General features: G+C 34.2%; 2 protein-coding genes across 6 annotated transcripts in view; one reads left to right on the plus strand and one right to left on the minus strand.

Annotated features, from left to right (window-relative positions):
- The window catches only part of LOC106669286 (excitatory amino acid transporter 3), a 59,169-nt gene extending 52,559 nt beyond the window's left edge, over positions 1–6,610 (plus strand). For all 5 annotated transcript variants that reach the window (XM_014398634.2, XM_014398635.2, XM_014398636.2 and 2 more), the window contains one exon: positions 42–6,610. In XM_014398634.2, the coding sequence (XP_014254120.1) occupies positions 42–159 (118 nt within the window). In that variant the 3' untranslated portion in view covers positions 160–6,610. The remainder of the gene's footprint in view (positions 1–41) is intronic.
- LOC106669301 (tetratricopeptide repeat protein 17-like) lies at positions 5,150–16,441 on the minus strand. The gene is made up of 7 exons (XM_014398675.2): positions 16,366–16,441; positions 15,742–16,203; positions 12,197–12,356; positions 11,933–12,133; positions 11,723–11,863; positions 6,972–7,124; positions 5,150–6,904 (listed from the first exon to the last, which is right to left on the minus strand). The coding sequence occupies exons 2-7, from the start codon at positions 16,020–16,022 to the stop codon at positions 6,728–6,730; spliced, it is 1,113 nt and encodes a 370-aa protein (XP_014254161.1). The 5' UTR covers positions 16,023–16,203; positions 16,366–16,441; the 3' UTR covers positions 5,150–6,727.
- Between the last annotated feature and the right edge of the window lie 1,609 nt (positions 16,442–18,050).

The following is an 18,050-nucleotide window of genomic DNA, read 5'->3' on the forward strand; positions in this document are numbered from 1 at the left end:
ATATGCATTGACATTTTTTTATTAACGGATAACATTTTCAGGGATCGTTTTAGAACGTCAATTAACGTCATAGGTGATTCCCTCGGTGCTGGGATAGTGGCACATCTGAGCAAAAAGGAACTTGAAAAAGTAGCGCCGGTGACAAATAACCGAACCTAAGAATTTTAGACAATAAAAATGAATGATAACATAAATATAATTTTCCAAAAATAAATATTAATAGAAGACAACATGCAGTGGGGTCAACACTATAAATCATGAAACTTTCGGTGGGCGACCGCCAGTTGTTATTTTTTATTTAATTTTATATTGTTTTTTCTGCTAAGAGCAGAACAAAAAAAATCTCTTGTAAACGTTATAAAAAATTTATTTTAAAAAAAGTACGTGCCATAAAAATTTAAAACTTACCGGTTTAAAACCGTAACAAAGGGTATGTTATCTTTAAGTTTTTATTTTAAATTTTAAAAAAAATTATATGTTAGTTTATTAAAACCAGAGAGTGAGTTAATTGCTAAGTTGTTACACAAATGTTGCGTTTAAAAGAAATTACTTTTAAGGTATAAAATGTTTAGAAGAATTAAGTTAAATAATCAATGATGAAATAATGTAAATGTTGTGAACCTTAAACAATTATTAAGATTAAAAAATAAACTAATGTGATGTAATACTGCTTGTTTCCTACTGTTTCCATTTGCCGAATGATTTTTAATTATTTTCATTTTAAATACTGACATGACCTCATAGTAGCCAGTGGGTAAAAAAGGGGATAGAGTTTCTTGCCTAACTTTTGATTATTACATAAAATGTTAACATCGTGTTCAACTTTTTGTTAAAAATTTGAGAATGTATATGAAGGTTCTTATAAAATTGCAAGAAAGTACCAAATTTTTTTCACAACCTTATCCCTTTTTTTACTTTTTACCTATGATTATAAAATTCAATTATTAGCTAGTTGATGAAAACAAATATATTTATACTTACAAATTTCAATTGAACTCAGTATTATATATCGTACATATCTTCTATTAACTCAATTATATATACATAAAATTTTGTAGTCCTCACATTTGTGTCTATCTATTATAAATAAACTTTAAACAATATTTAATCTATTTGTATGTTAATAGACACACAATACAAAATATTTTTAGTATATTGTTAATAAATTTAATTATAAAAGACAATCAACATGTGATTTTAAATAAGTACAATTTTTTTTCGTTTATTCAATGTAATGATCTTTTTATTAATGTATTCTCTAGAATGTAGTGTTTACCTTAAGTTTATGATTAAAAAAACCTTACTATATCAACCATACAAGTTGCAATTAAGTTTTGTACTTTAAAACAACAAAAATTGGGCACATTTTTAATTGAACAGATACAATATGTAAGTAAAATATATTTACCCAAATAAAAAAAAAAGATACGATTATAAAATTGAGATCACAATTATTTATTAATTATATATTAATTTAAATTAATTATTAATGAGACCATCTAATTTTGAGTTTGCGATTTTCAAGGTCACTATAAAATGTATCATTTATTATCTTGAGGTCATTTACAAATTATATAAACCTTTTGGCAAAGAAATAATTAATACCGACTAACTTGACAAAATGAAACTTATAAAATTAACATTTGTGAAAGTATTCATACAGAAAGTAAATATCAATAATTAATTAACAAATTAAGAAAATTTTCTATAGTTCACAGCTTTTATAAAATTCAATATAACTAATATTTCATGGGGGCATCAGTGGCCACAACGGTTAAGGCATTGAAACTCACTCAAAGGTAAAGGTCTTCACATGCCTCATACCTACGGTATTGTTCCACCAGGTTTAGGACTCATTAAGAATCCATTTTTTAGATTTATCCTTTTTTGTGGCAGGCTACTAGGCTGCAATAGGGTTCTGGGCCCATAGAGTCCATGTTGGCTCCCTTTTTGGCCAGCATGTCAACCTTTACATTGCCTCTATGCCCTGAATGTGCCCATGCCAGGGTCAGGTCATTAGTGTTACCGACTTCCGTCAGGGCCTCAATGCATTTCCAAACACTCACCTTGCATGAGGCTAAGGCCCTGAGAGCTGCCTGGCTGTCAAAGAAAATGGCTATCTTCCGGGAATGTATTCCTAGCCTTTTTATTTCTCTGGCACATTGTTTGATCGCTATGATTTCAGACTGGAAAACTGTAGCATACTTGCCTAGATTTACCGCCAGTTTTGTCTTGGGGGTCATCCCAATAACCTCAGCTCCCGTACCGTTGTTGGGTTTGGAGCCATCAGTATACTTGTAGGAATTTGCCTTTAGTGGTGTTCCCTTGGCCCATTCTTCCCGTTCTGGTATCAGTACTTTGTACTTTGGAGCAGTGGCATCAGTTGGCATACCTAGAATGGCATTTGCCAGTATCTCCTCCCTCAGTTTCCAATGTTTATTCACATGACCTATCCTAGCATATGGTTGTCCATTTATGATCCTGTGGGCTACTGCTCTGGCTTCTCCTTGGATTAAAATATGAAGTGGTGGGAGGTTTTACGAAACTTCCAGGACCGCAGTTGGCGTTGTGCTCATTGACACTGAGACACACTTGTCTTTTGGTGCCACTTAGCAGCCTTATTGCTTTGGCCTGAAGAGTTTTGGTCCACCATACCACCAACCCATATGTCAACATTGGTCTTACAGCACAGTTGTATAGCCATAGGGTCATTTTGGGGTTTAGACCCCAGTTCTTGGCACAGGGGCACCTCCCCCAGGCAATTTTTGCTCTTTGGGTAGTTTTCTCTAGATGTGGGTTCCACATGAGCCTCTGATCTAGTGTAATCCCTAGATATTTTGCCTCCTTGGAAAATGGAATCAGAGTCCCATTTAGGATTGGAGTTTTCAAGCTTCCTGTTGTCTTTTCCTTGTAAATGGAATCATTATGGTTTTAAGGGGTTGATAGATAACTCCTCTCTTCTGCACCACCTGTCAACCAGATTGATGGCTCATTGTATCCGATCCATCACGATGTTCGCATGGCGGCCTTTTATGGCAAGGTCACCTGCATAGCCTAGGCAGTAGAATCCTTCTTGTTCCATCATTTGTAGGTTTTTGTCTACCAGCGTCGTCCACAGGAGAGGCGAGAGAACACCTCTCAGCAGGCATCCCCTGGCTGTTTTGGCCCAGATGGTCACCCAAGGTGGATGTAATTATCCTGTTCCTTAGGCCTTCCTCCATTCATTGGCATACCTTCTCCGAGACTCCCCTATTCTTACAGCTCTACATAGAGAGGCTGTTGTTGCGTTGTTGAAAGCTCCCTCTATATCCATAAAAAGTGTAACGGCTATCTCCTCGTCATTTATGGACTTGGTTAGGCATTTACACAGGTTGTACAGGGCTAGCTCTGTGGATCTCCCTGGTTGGTATGCGAACTGTCGCTCACTGAGACCTTTATTCTTCAGTGCTGTCTCATGAATGTGGTTCTCCACCAGTCTTTCTAATGTCTTTAACATGAATGATGTAAGACTGATAGATCTGTACAAGTTAGGCTTGTAGTCGATAGGTCGTCCTACTTTTGGTATGTATACCCCTCATATCTCTCGCCGTCTTTTGGGAATATAGCCGCAATGGTTAAGGTATTGACACTCACTCAAAGGTAAAGGTCCTGGGTTCAAGTCAGCGGCTCTGCATTCAAATGGGCCTTTTTTTAAACACAAGCACCCCAGGGGTTGATATGACCTCCGCCTGTTGTTGCAAAACCCCGTTAAAAAAAAAAAAAAATAGTTCTTTTAATGTAGTAACCTTCTTTAAACTTAATTGCCTGTCAAATTGTGTGAGTATATTTATTAGCATGAATGTTGTGAATGTAAATAATTAGCAAGAATGAGCAGTTTATCCCCACTCTGAGGAATATTGAGTACTCTGGTGTGAGTGTGATGTCTGCAGAGTAAGTAATTTATTAGTGCGAATGGAGGATTTAAACCCGCCCTGAGCACTATCAAGTACTCTAGGGAATGAATGTGACCAGACTTATCTTATGTTGGGAGATGAAGGCATCGTTGAAATGCCCAGTATCACACTATGGCCTGTTCCAAAGCATTGTCGTGTTTTTAGGCCAGGAAATGTTCATTTTATGTGTTTGTACGTACGGTCTTTTTTTTAATTAGTAATTTGACAACCTGAGAAAACTAGAGGTTAGCAATTTAAGGAGTAGAAAATTGAGTTAGTGTAACAGATGCGTTATAATAAATTTGGCGGCCCGTAAATAACTATTACTTTTTTATTTATTTATCCCCCTCCTGCCAGCAGCTTTATGTACAAGGTTATTTTCTCCATTTTTGGGAGGTCACAACAACACATCTGTATTGAGCTCCTATTGTGCCAGTGTTCTTCCATCAAACTCATTTTCGAGACTTGAATTCAGGGCCACTGAGATACGATCTCCAGACTTCCCATTGATGAGTGCCGGGTCAACGGCGGTCACTGCTCCCCTTATCCATCAGAAATAAAGTCTAGAGAACCCACAAACACGAGATCAACTAGCTCAGAGCCTGAATCTTTAACCACTCAGCTACCGCAGTGCACTACTACTACTACCTTCAATGACCTGTGGATAGTGGAATCCCCCTCATTCGTTTGTGTAAAGGGTGAAAGTGTAATAACATGTAATAGCATTGGTGGTAGAAAATAGAAATACATAGGAAGTAAAAAAAAGTTAAATTGATAATTTTAGAACCCAACGTGGGCAGGAAGTACAAGTCCAAGATTTATCCTCAGACTGACACTGGATAAGTATAATATAAATAATAAGTACATAATACCAAATTACACATTAAACAATTTAAAACAAATAAGTAAAGCATGTCTACATTATTAGATTTGTATCATCGGTGGAAGAATATTGGCAATAAGCCAAAAAGAATTTTTTATACGTCTCGTTTTATTTGTGTAATTACTAGCACTGAAAATACTAAATACTGCACGTTACCTAGTTTTTGTTGATGATTTTTATTTTAAAATTAAAGGATTTTTAAAAACAATTGAATTCAAACATAAACTTTAACCATTTTTTTATTGTTGTACCTGTATGTGGATTGAACCATTTTACATGCATAGCAAGTAGTAACTAAAAATAATAATTATCTTACATAAAAAAAAGGAGTAGAAAAAAGACACAATAATATATAATTTTATTACACATAATGTCCTGGAACACAGTCAAATGGAAGGAAGGGCTTTAAACTAACTACTACCTCTGAGTCTTGTTTACTTTGTTTTACAAAAATCTTTGGTTTTGACTGTTTGCATCTCATAGTCAAAAATTATTAAAAACTAACGAACTTTTTTCAACAATGAATATAAAAGCCCACCTCTCGAATATGATACAGTTCATTTTTATAAACATTGAAATGCTTTATATTGACCAATTATTCAAAACAAAATCATACAGTAGTTAAATTAAACTTATAAATATTGGTAGAGGTGTAATGAAAAGAAAATCACATAAACCTTTGTGCACCAACAAAGCACCCTCTTATTTGTAAGACAAGATGACCTAACTTGTCAATACTAAAAAGAAGCTTTTCTTTGCTACTTTTTGAACCTGAGTCTGGACTAGAAATAAATCAAAGCAACCACTTAAAAAATAAAAAAATAAAAATGGTAACTCATTTACTGATTAGGTAAAACATTTTTTATCTCCATTCAGATATATAAATTTAAACAAGGTTGTAATTTTTTTAACATATAATATTACACACCATTTTTTTAATCATCACAAGAGATCTTGAGTCCAAAATTATTTTTACTACAATAAGGATTCTTCTTGTATTTCTTCAATTTGTAAATACCAGTCTCAGAAAATTTTATTTCTTTTGCTTTTCATAAACATATAAATGAAGATAAAAACATAAATTTTTTAAATATATTCATCACTTAAATTTGGCACTGAAAATCAATCAAATCTCACCATAGTTAAGATTTATAATTATACTAGTTACAAATATCGTTTATTTTACAAACTAGTGTTCAGAGTGTAATTAAATTTAGCTAAAATTATTACAAAAATAAAATGTATGTATGTAAAATATAGTGGTAGCCTTGATATATTATATGAATTGTAAAAAAAAATTTCAATTTTAAAACTATAAAACAAGAGGTTAAAAAAAGTCTGATAAAATGTTGTCCTTTGGATTGTTGTACAATACTATAACTCATAATAGTTTAAAATTGTTGTAAATTATACAACTAAAGAAAGATCCATTCAAATTCAAGATCACAACACAATGATCAAAAATGAGGAACAAATGGCACATTTTGCCTAGTGGTATTTAAAAAAAAGTAGAATTGTAATATATGACTAGAACATCAGGTAATTTTATCGCTTCTGACAACATATTATATAAAATTTTTTAATAGAAATGTATTTTAATTTAATTGTATCAAATTAAAAAATCTACTATTTTTTTAATAATATGACGCGCAAGAAGTAAACAAAAAATCGTTTGTAATCACATAATTAATCAATAAAATGCTAATTTTTAAAGAAACAATAAATAAATAAATAAAAACAGCAATCGACTCTAAAGTATTGATTGACAGACAATACAACAAGAAAAAAATAAAGCTTATAAAATTGTGTTCCAAATTATGAACTTAGCAAAAAGACTATTTGCAAGAGAGAGTGCTCCCAAGTGGAGGTAGGAGAATAGATAGAGATAATTAATGTAACGTGTTGATAACTTTTAGCCCGAAGTTCCATTATACCGTTTAGATCTAAGTGCCCTAGGTGAAATGCCCATTTTTAGTGATCTCATAGCCATCGCTCTGTTGAAATGGCGTTGCCCCTTAACAACTTCCGTATAATCACTTTCGAGGTTAGAATCCATCGAAGAAATTATCACTAACAACACTCCAAGCACCTTAATAAAAAATAAAATTATGGATTAGTGTAAAAATATTTATCGTATTTATTAATCGAATTATTACCAAACAGACGATGATGAGTAGAGTATAAATATGTATGTTGTTGTCAGGCGTGGCCTCAAGATCTTTGAGGACTGCTATGGCTGGGTCAAATCCCGGCCGCAGATGAAGACAGTGGCGCATATGAAGAGAAGCTTCCTGGTAATGACCATAAGCCTAAATGAATAAAGCAAACGGTTATTTTTTATTTTTTTAACAAGGTTATTTTAACTATGAGGTTATATAACCTTCAGGGTGCCGGTGATTAAAAAAAAAGACCATTTGTAAGTAAGTTGGGTTCTAATGCAGGGTCGCAGGATTCAAACCCGGGACCTTTACCTTACAGTGATGAGCACCGTGTCGTCAACCTGCGGCCCTTTGCAACTTTTTGTGCGGCCCGCCAAAGCCCAATATAATTTTAGGAAAAATCAACAAACTCAGAGCGTGAGCGTGCCGAAATGTGGCCGGTGACAAAAATGCGCGCTAACAGAAGCATAGTAAAAACCTATTTTACTGCGCAAGTTTAATCCCCTCTCCCCATAATAATATTTATACTCGTATATGATATAAAAGCACTATTTAAGTTACATTTGAATGTGCGGCCCGGATAAAAAATTTTATTTTGAAAATGGCCCGCCGTCCGAAAAAGGTTGCCGACCCCTGGTCTAAACCATTTCAGCCACGATGCCCCCTAAAAAATATGTCCGCTAATTGTCAATGGTATTTTTCAGATAGGACCATCAAGTTTGATGGAGAATACCAAAAATAAATAGACCATTGGGCCCAATCATTTACAGATTCATTTCAACCTACTACAATATTTAAAATTTTATTGTCAAACAATCCCCAATTAAGGGAGACACATTAAATTACTATAGTATATATACTATATTTATTATCAAAATGTGACATAAACATAATAAATATTTTTAAAAAAATCAAATGTTAATTTATACAGCTGTTAAAAGTCATAATTTTTTTATTTACAATACATTTTTTTAACATTTTGTTTAAAAATCAATTGTTTTAACCCATATGATCAAAACTAATAATTGTTTTAGTACACATGTACAAATTACATACACGTTACAAATTTTTTGAGTAAAATTATAAAAATTAAAAAAACAAAAACACAAGTATAATCAGTAGTAGTTATGAAACCAACACAACAGTTATACAAGCTCTCAACGGAAAAGTTCTTGAAGGGTAAGCAAGTATGTAATATAAACAATGATTGTAATGCCATATTAGTACAAAGTGCCAATGCGGCTCAGGCAAGATCTTTGTCACATAGTCCAACAGTTAAATCAAAGAAAAAAAATGACCGCCCTTTGTCATTTCCGACAAATTTCGACCCACCACTCGATACAAAGCAGGATGAATTTATAGTTCACAAGCCGCTGGTTGTTAACAAATTGTTCTCAGACCAAAAGGAAGTTTGGCTAGATATACAGAGCTATTTTAAATCTCGATCAACTGAGTTAGATGATAAGACTAAGGATATCAAAGAGCCAAAGCGTTGTTCTGATGATAAGGCAGACTTACAAGACAGTCGGGTCAATGCAAGAAAATTGTTTCAGGCCTGTGATAAGGGGGACAATAGCATTACTGGGACAAACACAGAAAACAATAAGCTTGTGAAGAACCAAGAAACGAATACCCTTTCAATCATAATGAATTTAAAAGGCAAATCTAACCCATCAATGCTAACCGTGTTAGGACAGATGTTAGGATCAGGTAGTTTGTTTTCATTTGTTTCGAACATAGGACTTCAAAACAGAAAGACTGAACTCAATCAGTTCAGGTGTTTAATGACATGTGCTCCCAAAGCAAGTTTGAAAACTTGCTTACCTGTACCTCTCCCTCCTAAAGCTCTTAAGTGTTCTATACCAGTTCATACAAAAGAATGCAAGATCCCAGCGCTTCAAGTGTGGGAAGGTTGTGATAAAATCTGCATGCCTTGCTGTTGCCCAGCTCATGAGTCTTGCAATGATGAAAAGTTGCCGCAGTTAAATACATGCAAGAAGCTAGAATACCGAATCCCTAGTTACACAGAGTGCAAAAAGGGAAAATTACCATCAATAACCTCAAAAGAATGTTGCTATAATAAATTCTTTTGTGCTGATTCCGTTGGAAGTTCCTTTAAGCCTCTTATCAGAACAAAAATAAGGCAAGCCTGGCTTCTTGGAAGAAAAACTAATATGGATCAATTCAAGGACTTTTCGACTATGCCAGTTTTACGTAAAGATGACAAAGACTGTAAAAAAATGGGTCAATTGCCTTGTTTAAGAGCTAGTGAAATATTGGGAGCCTCCAAGAAGAAGAAAAGCAACAAAGACTGTGAGAGATTGTGCATGCCTTGCTGTGCCCCAGCAAGAGATCCGCCAGACTGCTTTTACCCTTATGTAAAACCCGAATGCAAAAAACTAAGAGCTCCTCGGCCTTCATATTCCGAGTGTAAGAAAGACACAATGAAGAGTCCCAAACCTTGTGAATGTTTGATTCCAAGACCACCACCTTGTGACAAGTTGGCTAAAGACAAAGGTAAAAGAGGATGTGGCGGTAATTAAATTCAAGACAGGTTTCTCACAGATGTTAAAACAAGGCAAGGGTCAAGAAAGCAATAACTGTTATTTCTTTGATTGATACTAAAACAATAAAACACTACACAAATACAAAAAGTTATTTATTTATTATTACTTATTAGCAATAAATGCATATTAATTTTGCAATTTAAAAAAGTTTAAAAAAATTAAACAATTTAAAATGCTTTATCACCTACTCAACCCACAATCAAAATTATCATTAAAATCAAAACTTTCAACATACATGTACTTTATATATATAATATATTATGCAGGGTGGGCGACCAAGACCCGAGGGGTTAAATGCCTGGGTAGACTCGTACCCCATCCCTAAAAGGTCCGGGACTTGGTCGGCTCACATGTCCTGCATAAACCTCTTGGCCTTGTTCACAAGCCCCAAGATTTTGGACCATTTTATCTCGGGGAGTGATTTGGTGATGTCCTCTCCTTCAAAGATATCAAATCTAGACCTAGCATACCTATCACACTCTGCAAGGTAGTGCCTTGCCGTTTCTTCTTTTATTTCGCAGAAGCGGCAAAAGGGATCTGGTAGGATACCCATTACGAAGAGGTGTCTTCTCAGTGGGCAGTGGCCCATCAGAATACCTATCAGCCTCCTAATTCCCTTCCTTGAGATAGAGAATAGCCGTTTCGATTCTACTGGTTTGATTGCCTTAACAAACTCTTTCGATTGCCTGTATCCGGGGGATAAATTCCACTCCCTAAGGAATTGTTTCATGCCCCAGTTATTGATACTCTCTTTCACTGTGCTCATAGAGTGAGGTAATACCGGTTGTGGCCCGACAAACACAGTATTAGAACCTTCTTTGGTTAGGCCATCCGCCTTTTCATTGCCATGGTGTCCTTTATGTGCTAATATCCAAATAAGGGTCACCTTATTCTCAAACCTGAAAGAGATCCTACTGATAAGATCTATAGTTTCCTCCACCAGTCGTGAGGTTGACAAATCTTCCCACATCCCTTTCAACATACATGTACTTAATCAAACCTATTTGGATGTACTGGTGTCAAGCTTATGTATCAGCCAAACATTCCAATATTCAAAGATTACAAAGTTTTAAATCCACAAATTCCAAAACTAATTGTTTCTGCCCCCTTTACGTAAAAAATAGCACACTTCACAGAGATCTTCATATGCCAACAGTTTTTTTCATTCATCAAAACCATATTACAAATGTTTTCATAGTAAAGTACAATATCACACTAACAAGCAAATACGATTTCTCCATCCCCCACAATTACCACATAAACGACTGAAAAGAATATGGATAAGAGACCTCTTATGATTAATATCATTTTATTAATCCAGAGCGGCTGCCAATGGGTAGCTTTCTCTATAACGCCCATAATGCCACAAACATAAATTGAAATCCAAACTGCTGGTTGTATATAGTACATGTACAGTTGTAGATAAACAAATAAATGAAGTAAAAAAAAGTATTGTGTTGATTAAACACATTCAATGCGGATGAACCCATATTGGAGTCAAGCCCCTCTCTGAGATGTCAAAGTATTTTTTATCTGCATTTTAGTTAGAAAAGTCGTAAAATGCCCTCATAGGGTCCAGGAAGCATAGGCAGACTAAAAATGATTATTGCAGATCTCATGAAAAAAAAATCTGAACTTTTTAAAATAATGTTGTTGTTTAATGTGGTTTTACAAATATTACAATAAATTAAAGCTTAAGCCTTTAAAATAATCGAGTGGATCAAAGTCACGATAGCTCAAGTGGTAGAGCAGTAGCCTATTTAGCCAAAGGTCGGGAGTTCGAATCCTGCTCGCGACACTAACTTTTTCATTTCAACCAATACTTACCTAAAGATTAATTAATTGAAAGAAGTTATTTGATCAATCAGACCATGAAATATAATGGATTTAATAAGTAAAACGAAGTATATCTTCACTAATGCTCTCCGTGGCCATTTCATTTGTCGCCGAAAATCTAATCCTGATTACACGACATTTGAAAAATGGCAAATAGGAGGGAAAATTCGAATGGTAGGTTGAGATGGGAAGTTAGTGTCCGAGGGGATCGAAGTCACGATAGATCAAGTGGTAGAGCAGCAGCGTATTTAGCCGAAGGTTGTGGGTTCAAATCCCGCTCATGACACTAACTTTTTCATTTCAACCAGCAACTTACAAAAACTTTATAATAATTTAGAAACTTACTTTAAATATTTCACCCAGTGTGAAGTATTGCTGCCACGCACTTTTGTCAGGCGGTTGAACTTCAAGCGACCTTCTTGTCAAGTATATTGCATCATCCAAATACTGAAGAGTAAATAATACTCTCGCAAGATTAAGCAAAACCTTTCGTAAAGATAGTTATTATTAAAAATGTTTGGGGTATTTTTCCCAATAAAAATCAGTTCAACTTACTTCTGCATTATGCGGTGAAACAGCAAGTGCCCTACGGAAGCATTCAATAGATTTGTACGTATCGCCCTTTAGCCTCCAGAAGTTGCCTATCTGGTTGTACAACTGGACCGATTTCGGTTTCTCCCGCTTGGCCTTTTTCAGCTTTCTCTCCAAAGCGATTACATCGATGTCGGTACTTTTTTTTTTAAATATTAACGCGACCTGTAATCGAAAACATTTCAAATTTAACTTGCTCCTACTTACTTTCTTATTCATGAAACGAACCTGCGGTTCTGGTACATTGGGATGTGTAAAACGGTTTGCCACTCCGACTAAATTGTCATAATATGTAAAGTTGACTGGCTTCCCACAGTCGAGTACTTCATCATCTTCAGGATGCTTTGTTTTATTAACATGATCAGGATTGGAAAGTAGACCATTTCTTCTAAAACATTTGGAATAAAACCTCATTAAAAAAATATGTATTTGTTCCTAGACAGAAAAATAATGCATATATATTTTTTAAAGTAAAATACAAATATATTTAATTCGGTTAAGTTGAAGAGGATCGGAGGGCGGTCGATCTAAATATAATTAAGTTAATTAAACATATATTTTTTAAATAACCTGAAGAGAAGGTATGAATAGAGAAAAGTAGACCAGTTGATAAAGTTAGCTTCTTTTATAATGGTGTTTAACTTGGACTGCGATGGCCGAGTGGTTAGGGCGTCCGACTCGTATTTTTGTTCTAGGTTAGAATCACAGCAGAGCCCACAATTTTTTAATGTATCATTGTATGAAAAATGTATTGTAAAGTGGTTTGACCCCTCACCCACAACACCCAACGAACGTTGTATGATAGGAATTTAAAAAGAATTGCTGTTTAACCTCACATTTTTTAATTACTGCTGGTTATTTTTAATGATTGCCTAAACAGTTTTGGAATTTTATGAGGTCAAAAAATACTTTTCCTGGTGTATTTTTTGCAAACACTTGCATCTTAAGCTTTTGTACAAAATATTGTTTCTAGCCAACTTTTATGGTATTGTAAAACATCATAAATGATAAATGAGAACAGAAGAAAAAAATGTAATCACTATAGTCCTGGTTTTTAGAGGAATGTATAGAGATCGACAATCAAACATTACTTTTTAATGAACAATTATATTTGCTAATCTTTAAATATCGTGCTGAAGAAAATGAGACAAGCAAAGAAGTATTTATGCATTTATTATATAATTTATGTAATATTCATTAGAAAATATTTAGTATTATGCCCATTTGCCTTCTCGGCATGGACTTTTTTTTTAGTTTTGTCAAAGATGTTAGGATAGCTAATTTTTTTAAAGATTACTGACATGGGATATAACGTTTTGTTGTTTATTACATTAACTGCCACAGGTATTTTATAGTTGATCTACCATGGATTCTTGTTATAAAAGCAATTTTTTGTTATTTCTCTTATCATAAGAATTCCTTCAAACCATGTTAGTTTTTTTTTTACATGCCATAACAGTATTCTAAGTTTTTATCTCAACTAAAAACCTTAATTAATTGAAAGATATTAATTGGTCAAGCAGACCACGAAACTAATGAATTTAATAAGTTTAAATGAAGTATACCTTCACTAAAGCTCTCCATGGCCATTTCATTTGTCACTGAGAATCAAATCAACGACATTTGAAAAATAGCAAAAAGGAGGGAAAATTCAAAAGGTGAGGTTGAGATGGGAAGTTAGTGTCCGAGTGGATCGAGGTCACGATAGCTCAAGTGGTACAGCAGCAGCGTATCTAGCCGAAGATCATGGGTTCGAATCCCGCTCGTGACACTGACTTTTTTGTCTAAAAACCTTAAATCATTGTAAGATATTAATTGGTCAAGCGGACCACGAAACTAGTGAATTTAGTATTCTAAGTGTTGTGTTGACAACATTCCTCTTCACTCTGCAAGTTAATTATTTAGGATGCTCCATACCTTGATTTTCAATTTGTTCAACATATCGCACATAGAACAATTTAACTTCCAAAAGTCTGCAATTTCTAAATATGACTTTTGTTCATTTCTAAGTAGTACTTTTATTCCTCATTTTTAGCATGATGAGGTTATGATACAATCGATCTCTTAAAGATTCAACGTAACGAATGTAAATGTAAAATAATAAATGTCTACCATAAAAATATAAAATAAGCTAAGATAAAATGTAAACAATAACAGACAAACGATTTTATTCGTGGCATGCAAATAATTTTTATCGGCTCAATTTAAACCAATCTTTATTTTATTTTTATTTATCTTTTAATCACTACAATAAAAAAGTATGTTGATTCATTATAGCACTAATTTTGGCCAACAAACAGAAGAAAAACAACAGTGTGGACACCTATCAACGCTGTACCTGCAAGAGATCATTCTGGTCTGCCAATCCTCACTGTTTTGGCCTGTCAGACAAAATTCAGCCTTTCATTATCAACAGTGGGTATGTGAGTTACAACTAACAGCACAGTCACATCCCTTTAAATTTATTTATTTATTTTTTTTTTTTATTTATTGTTTTAACGCACTGGTGATGTTAACAAAAGACAGGAACATATATAACAGCCCAAAACAAGCAACCAAACAATCAGAACCGAAATAACAAGAATAGGTAGATAAAATAGTACAGATAAACAGACCAAAAAGAGTGAGGATAAGAAAACCAAAAGGATCAGAACCAAAACAGCAAGGATAGCCAGATCGAAATGATCAGTACCAAAACAGTGAGGGCTAGGCAGACCTAAATGATTAGACCCCCAAACAGTGAACATAGGCTGGCCCAAAACAGCTAGGACAGCCAAAGCAAAATGTTCAGACTCAACACAATGAGGATAAGGAAACTAACAAGATAAGAACCAAAACAATGAGGATAGCGAAACTGAATTGATCATAACCAAAACAGTGCGGGTAGCCAGATCAACATGATCAGACCCAAAACAGCAAGGATATGCAAAGCAAAATGATCGGAACCAACACAATGAGGACAGGCAGATGGAAAGTATCAGAACCAAAACAAGACAGGCACACAAAAATGATCAGACCCAAAACAGTGAAGATAGCCAAACCAAAATGATCAGAATGAACACAATGAGGATAGACAAACCAAAATGATCAAAACCAACCCAATGAGGATAGGCAAACCAAAATGATCAAAACCAACCCAATGAGGATAGACAGACCAAAATGATCAAATTCAAAACAATGCGGGTGCCAGATAAAAATGATCAGACCCAAAACAGCAAGTTTAGGCAAAGCAAAATGATTAGAACTAACAAATGAGGATGGGCAAATGGAAATTATCAGAACCAAAACGAGGATAGGTACACAAAAATGATCATTATCAAAACAGTGAGGGCAGACAGACCAAAATATCTGACCCGTGATTGAGGATAAGGACACCAACAAGATCAGGGCCAAAATAGTGTGGTAGCCATACCAAAATGGTCAGACCCAAAATAGTGTAGGTAGGCTGATTAAAATGTTCAGAACCAAAACGATGATGGGGCAGACCATCAATAATGGCAAAGCTGCAGGTCCATCACCCCCAGACCTGCAGACATCTTCAAGAGTAGGACCATTGTAGTTGTCTAATTTTGTGACACAGAGCCCATTTTATGCAAAACAATTTGAATTATTTCAGCAAATGCTTTAATTTGTTAGAATAAAAGGAGTGAGTCAGTGAGATGTTTGTTTGTGAGAGTGAGAGAAAGAAAGAGAGGTAGAGTGCGAGATCTTCATAGATATGAGCATGCATTACTTCTGCTAGATAATCCTTTTCCTGTCTCGTGTTTACTTACATGTTGTAAGTAGAATTAGTCTTTTGACAGTCAGAACAGAAAGTCTCTAAGCTTCTCTTAGTCCACGATTTACCGTAGTGAACGGTTGAGGTGATTATGTTGAAAATCGGGTCGTCAATAATATCCTCCGGGTTGTAGGGAAACTTGTTGAAGTTGCCGGCCTCAATGACTTTCCCGTCAGTGCTCAATTTCCACAAATTCGACGTCCTCGAGTTGGTGTGGATTATCTGGACGACGACTATATACACAAACACAAATGTCATACACATTTTACTCGTCATCTTCACTAGGATTTCGGCCTTCTGCCTGTCTCTAGCAACCGAGGGCTTCAGGTGGCGGTTTTACATTATTGTCAGATTATCAGTATTCATTCGCCGCCTACAGGAACAACAATCGCCAGGAGATTTTCAAAGCGAGCAAGAACGGACCAATGTCCTGTGAGCACCCGAAGTCCGGGTCAATCTGATCAAAGAAAACAAAAAAATTCCCTCAGCTCTCTGTATCGAAAAAACCACCAATAATTGTTAAAAGCTTATTTTTTACATTGATATACATTGGTAAAATGGAATTATTTTATAAAAACCCTTAATTCGTAATTTGTAATATATGCTCGTAAACTAATACCTAGAGGCCGTTGTGCATCGCGAGCATCCCTCCATTTTTGATCATTTTGTTTCATTTGTAAGCATTAGTTTTGTGTACATAACGTCAATACATAAATAAAAACAATACAGTTCTAATTAAATTTCTTAATCCACATTGTTTCCATTGGAGGATCAACACCCCCGCCATTCTATGACAGGCTACGTTTAAAATCACCAAGAATCATCAAACGTTTAGGTTTAACATTTATAATCATTGTTAGAATGGGATTATATTAAAAATACTTAATACATAAAATATGATTTATGTTTTTTAAATATGTAATACCTTGAGGCCGTTGTGCATCGCGAGCATCACTCCATATTTGGTCATTTTGTTTCAGTAATTGAGCATTAGTTTTGTTTACATAACGTCAATAAATAAATAAAATCAATTCAGTTCTAATTACATTTCTTTTTAATCAACGTTGTTTCCGTTCATATTAAGTTTTTATAAATATTTACAGCTTTATTTTTGGAGAATCAACACCCCCACCATTCCATGAAGGGCTACATCTAAAATCACTAAGAATCATTAAACATTTATGTTTGTCATTGATAATCATTGTTGAAATGGGATTATGTATTAAAAGAAGCTTAATATATAAAATGTGATATATGTTTTTTAAATAGTAATACCTAGAGTCCGTTGTGCATCGCGAGCATCACTCCATATTTGGTCATTTTGTTTCAGTAATTGAGCATTAGTTTTCTTTGCATAACATCAATAAATAAAACCAATTCAGTTCTAATGACATTTCTTTTTAATCCACATTGTTTCCATTTATATTAAGTTTTTATAATTATTTATAGGTTTATTCTTGGAGAATCTCAACACCCCCATCATTCCATGAAGGGCTACATCTAAAATCACTACGAATCATTAAACGTGTATGTTTGACATTGATAATCATTGTTGAAATGGGATTATGTATTAAAAAAGCTTAATATATAAAATGTGATATATGTTTTTAAATAGTAATACCTAGAGTCCGTTGTGCATTGCGAGCATCCTTCCATTGTAAGCACTATTTAATTTGAAGGAGATGAATTTAAAAAATTTATTTTTAATCTGTTTGAAAGAATGTTTTTAACTGAAGATTTGAGACCAGAGAGGAGAAAAAAATTCAAGATTTGGATAGACAAAAGAACAATAGAGTTTTTTAAAGGCTTAATTTTTAGGTTTAATATTATTGAAATTATGACTTCTGCGAGTTCTGAAGTCAATATAGAAGATTTATTTACTATTGATGAATTATGGAGTGAAAAGGATTTATTGGGTGAAATTCTTCCTCTTTAATATAATTGATAAAACAATATTATTATTAATATTATAGAAGAGAAGAATTTTCAGAACTTTGATAGAAAGACATTACATAGGTTTTTGAAGTGTTTATAATCAATTCATTTGTATGATTTATCTGCAAGTTTGTAGGCTTCAGAATGAGCCAATCCCCCCCCCCCTTCTTCACCATAATGAAATACAGTTTTTATGTTATTTATGATGAAGCATAAAAAAATATTAATGAATTTACATTTTAAAATAAACCATCTTCTAGCCTTACATTGAGCATATTTTTCAAAGAGCTTAACTAAGTTATTAAGTGTGTGGTGATTAGTGACCGTTAATCAATATTTATTTAGAAATCGTGAAGTTATTAAGGTTTT

This window comes from Cimex lectularius, unplaced genomic scaffold (genome assembly GCF_000648675.2).
Source record: "Cimex lectularius strain Harlan isolate CLEC.00 unplaced genomic scaffold, Clec_2.1 scaffold35, whole genome shotgun sequence".
Taxonomy (NCBI): Eukaryota; Metazoa; Arthropoda; class Insecta; order Hemiptera; family Cimicidae; genus Cimex; species Cimex lectularius.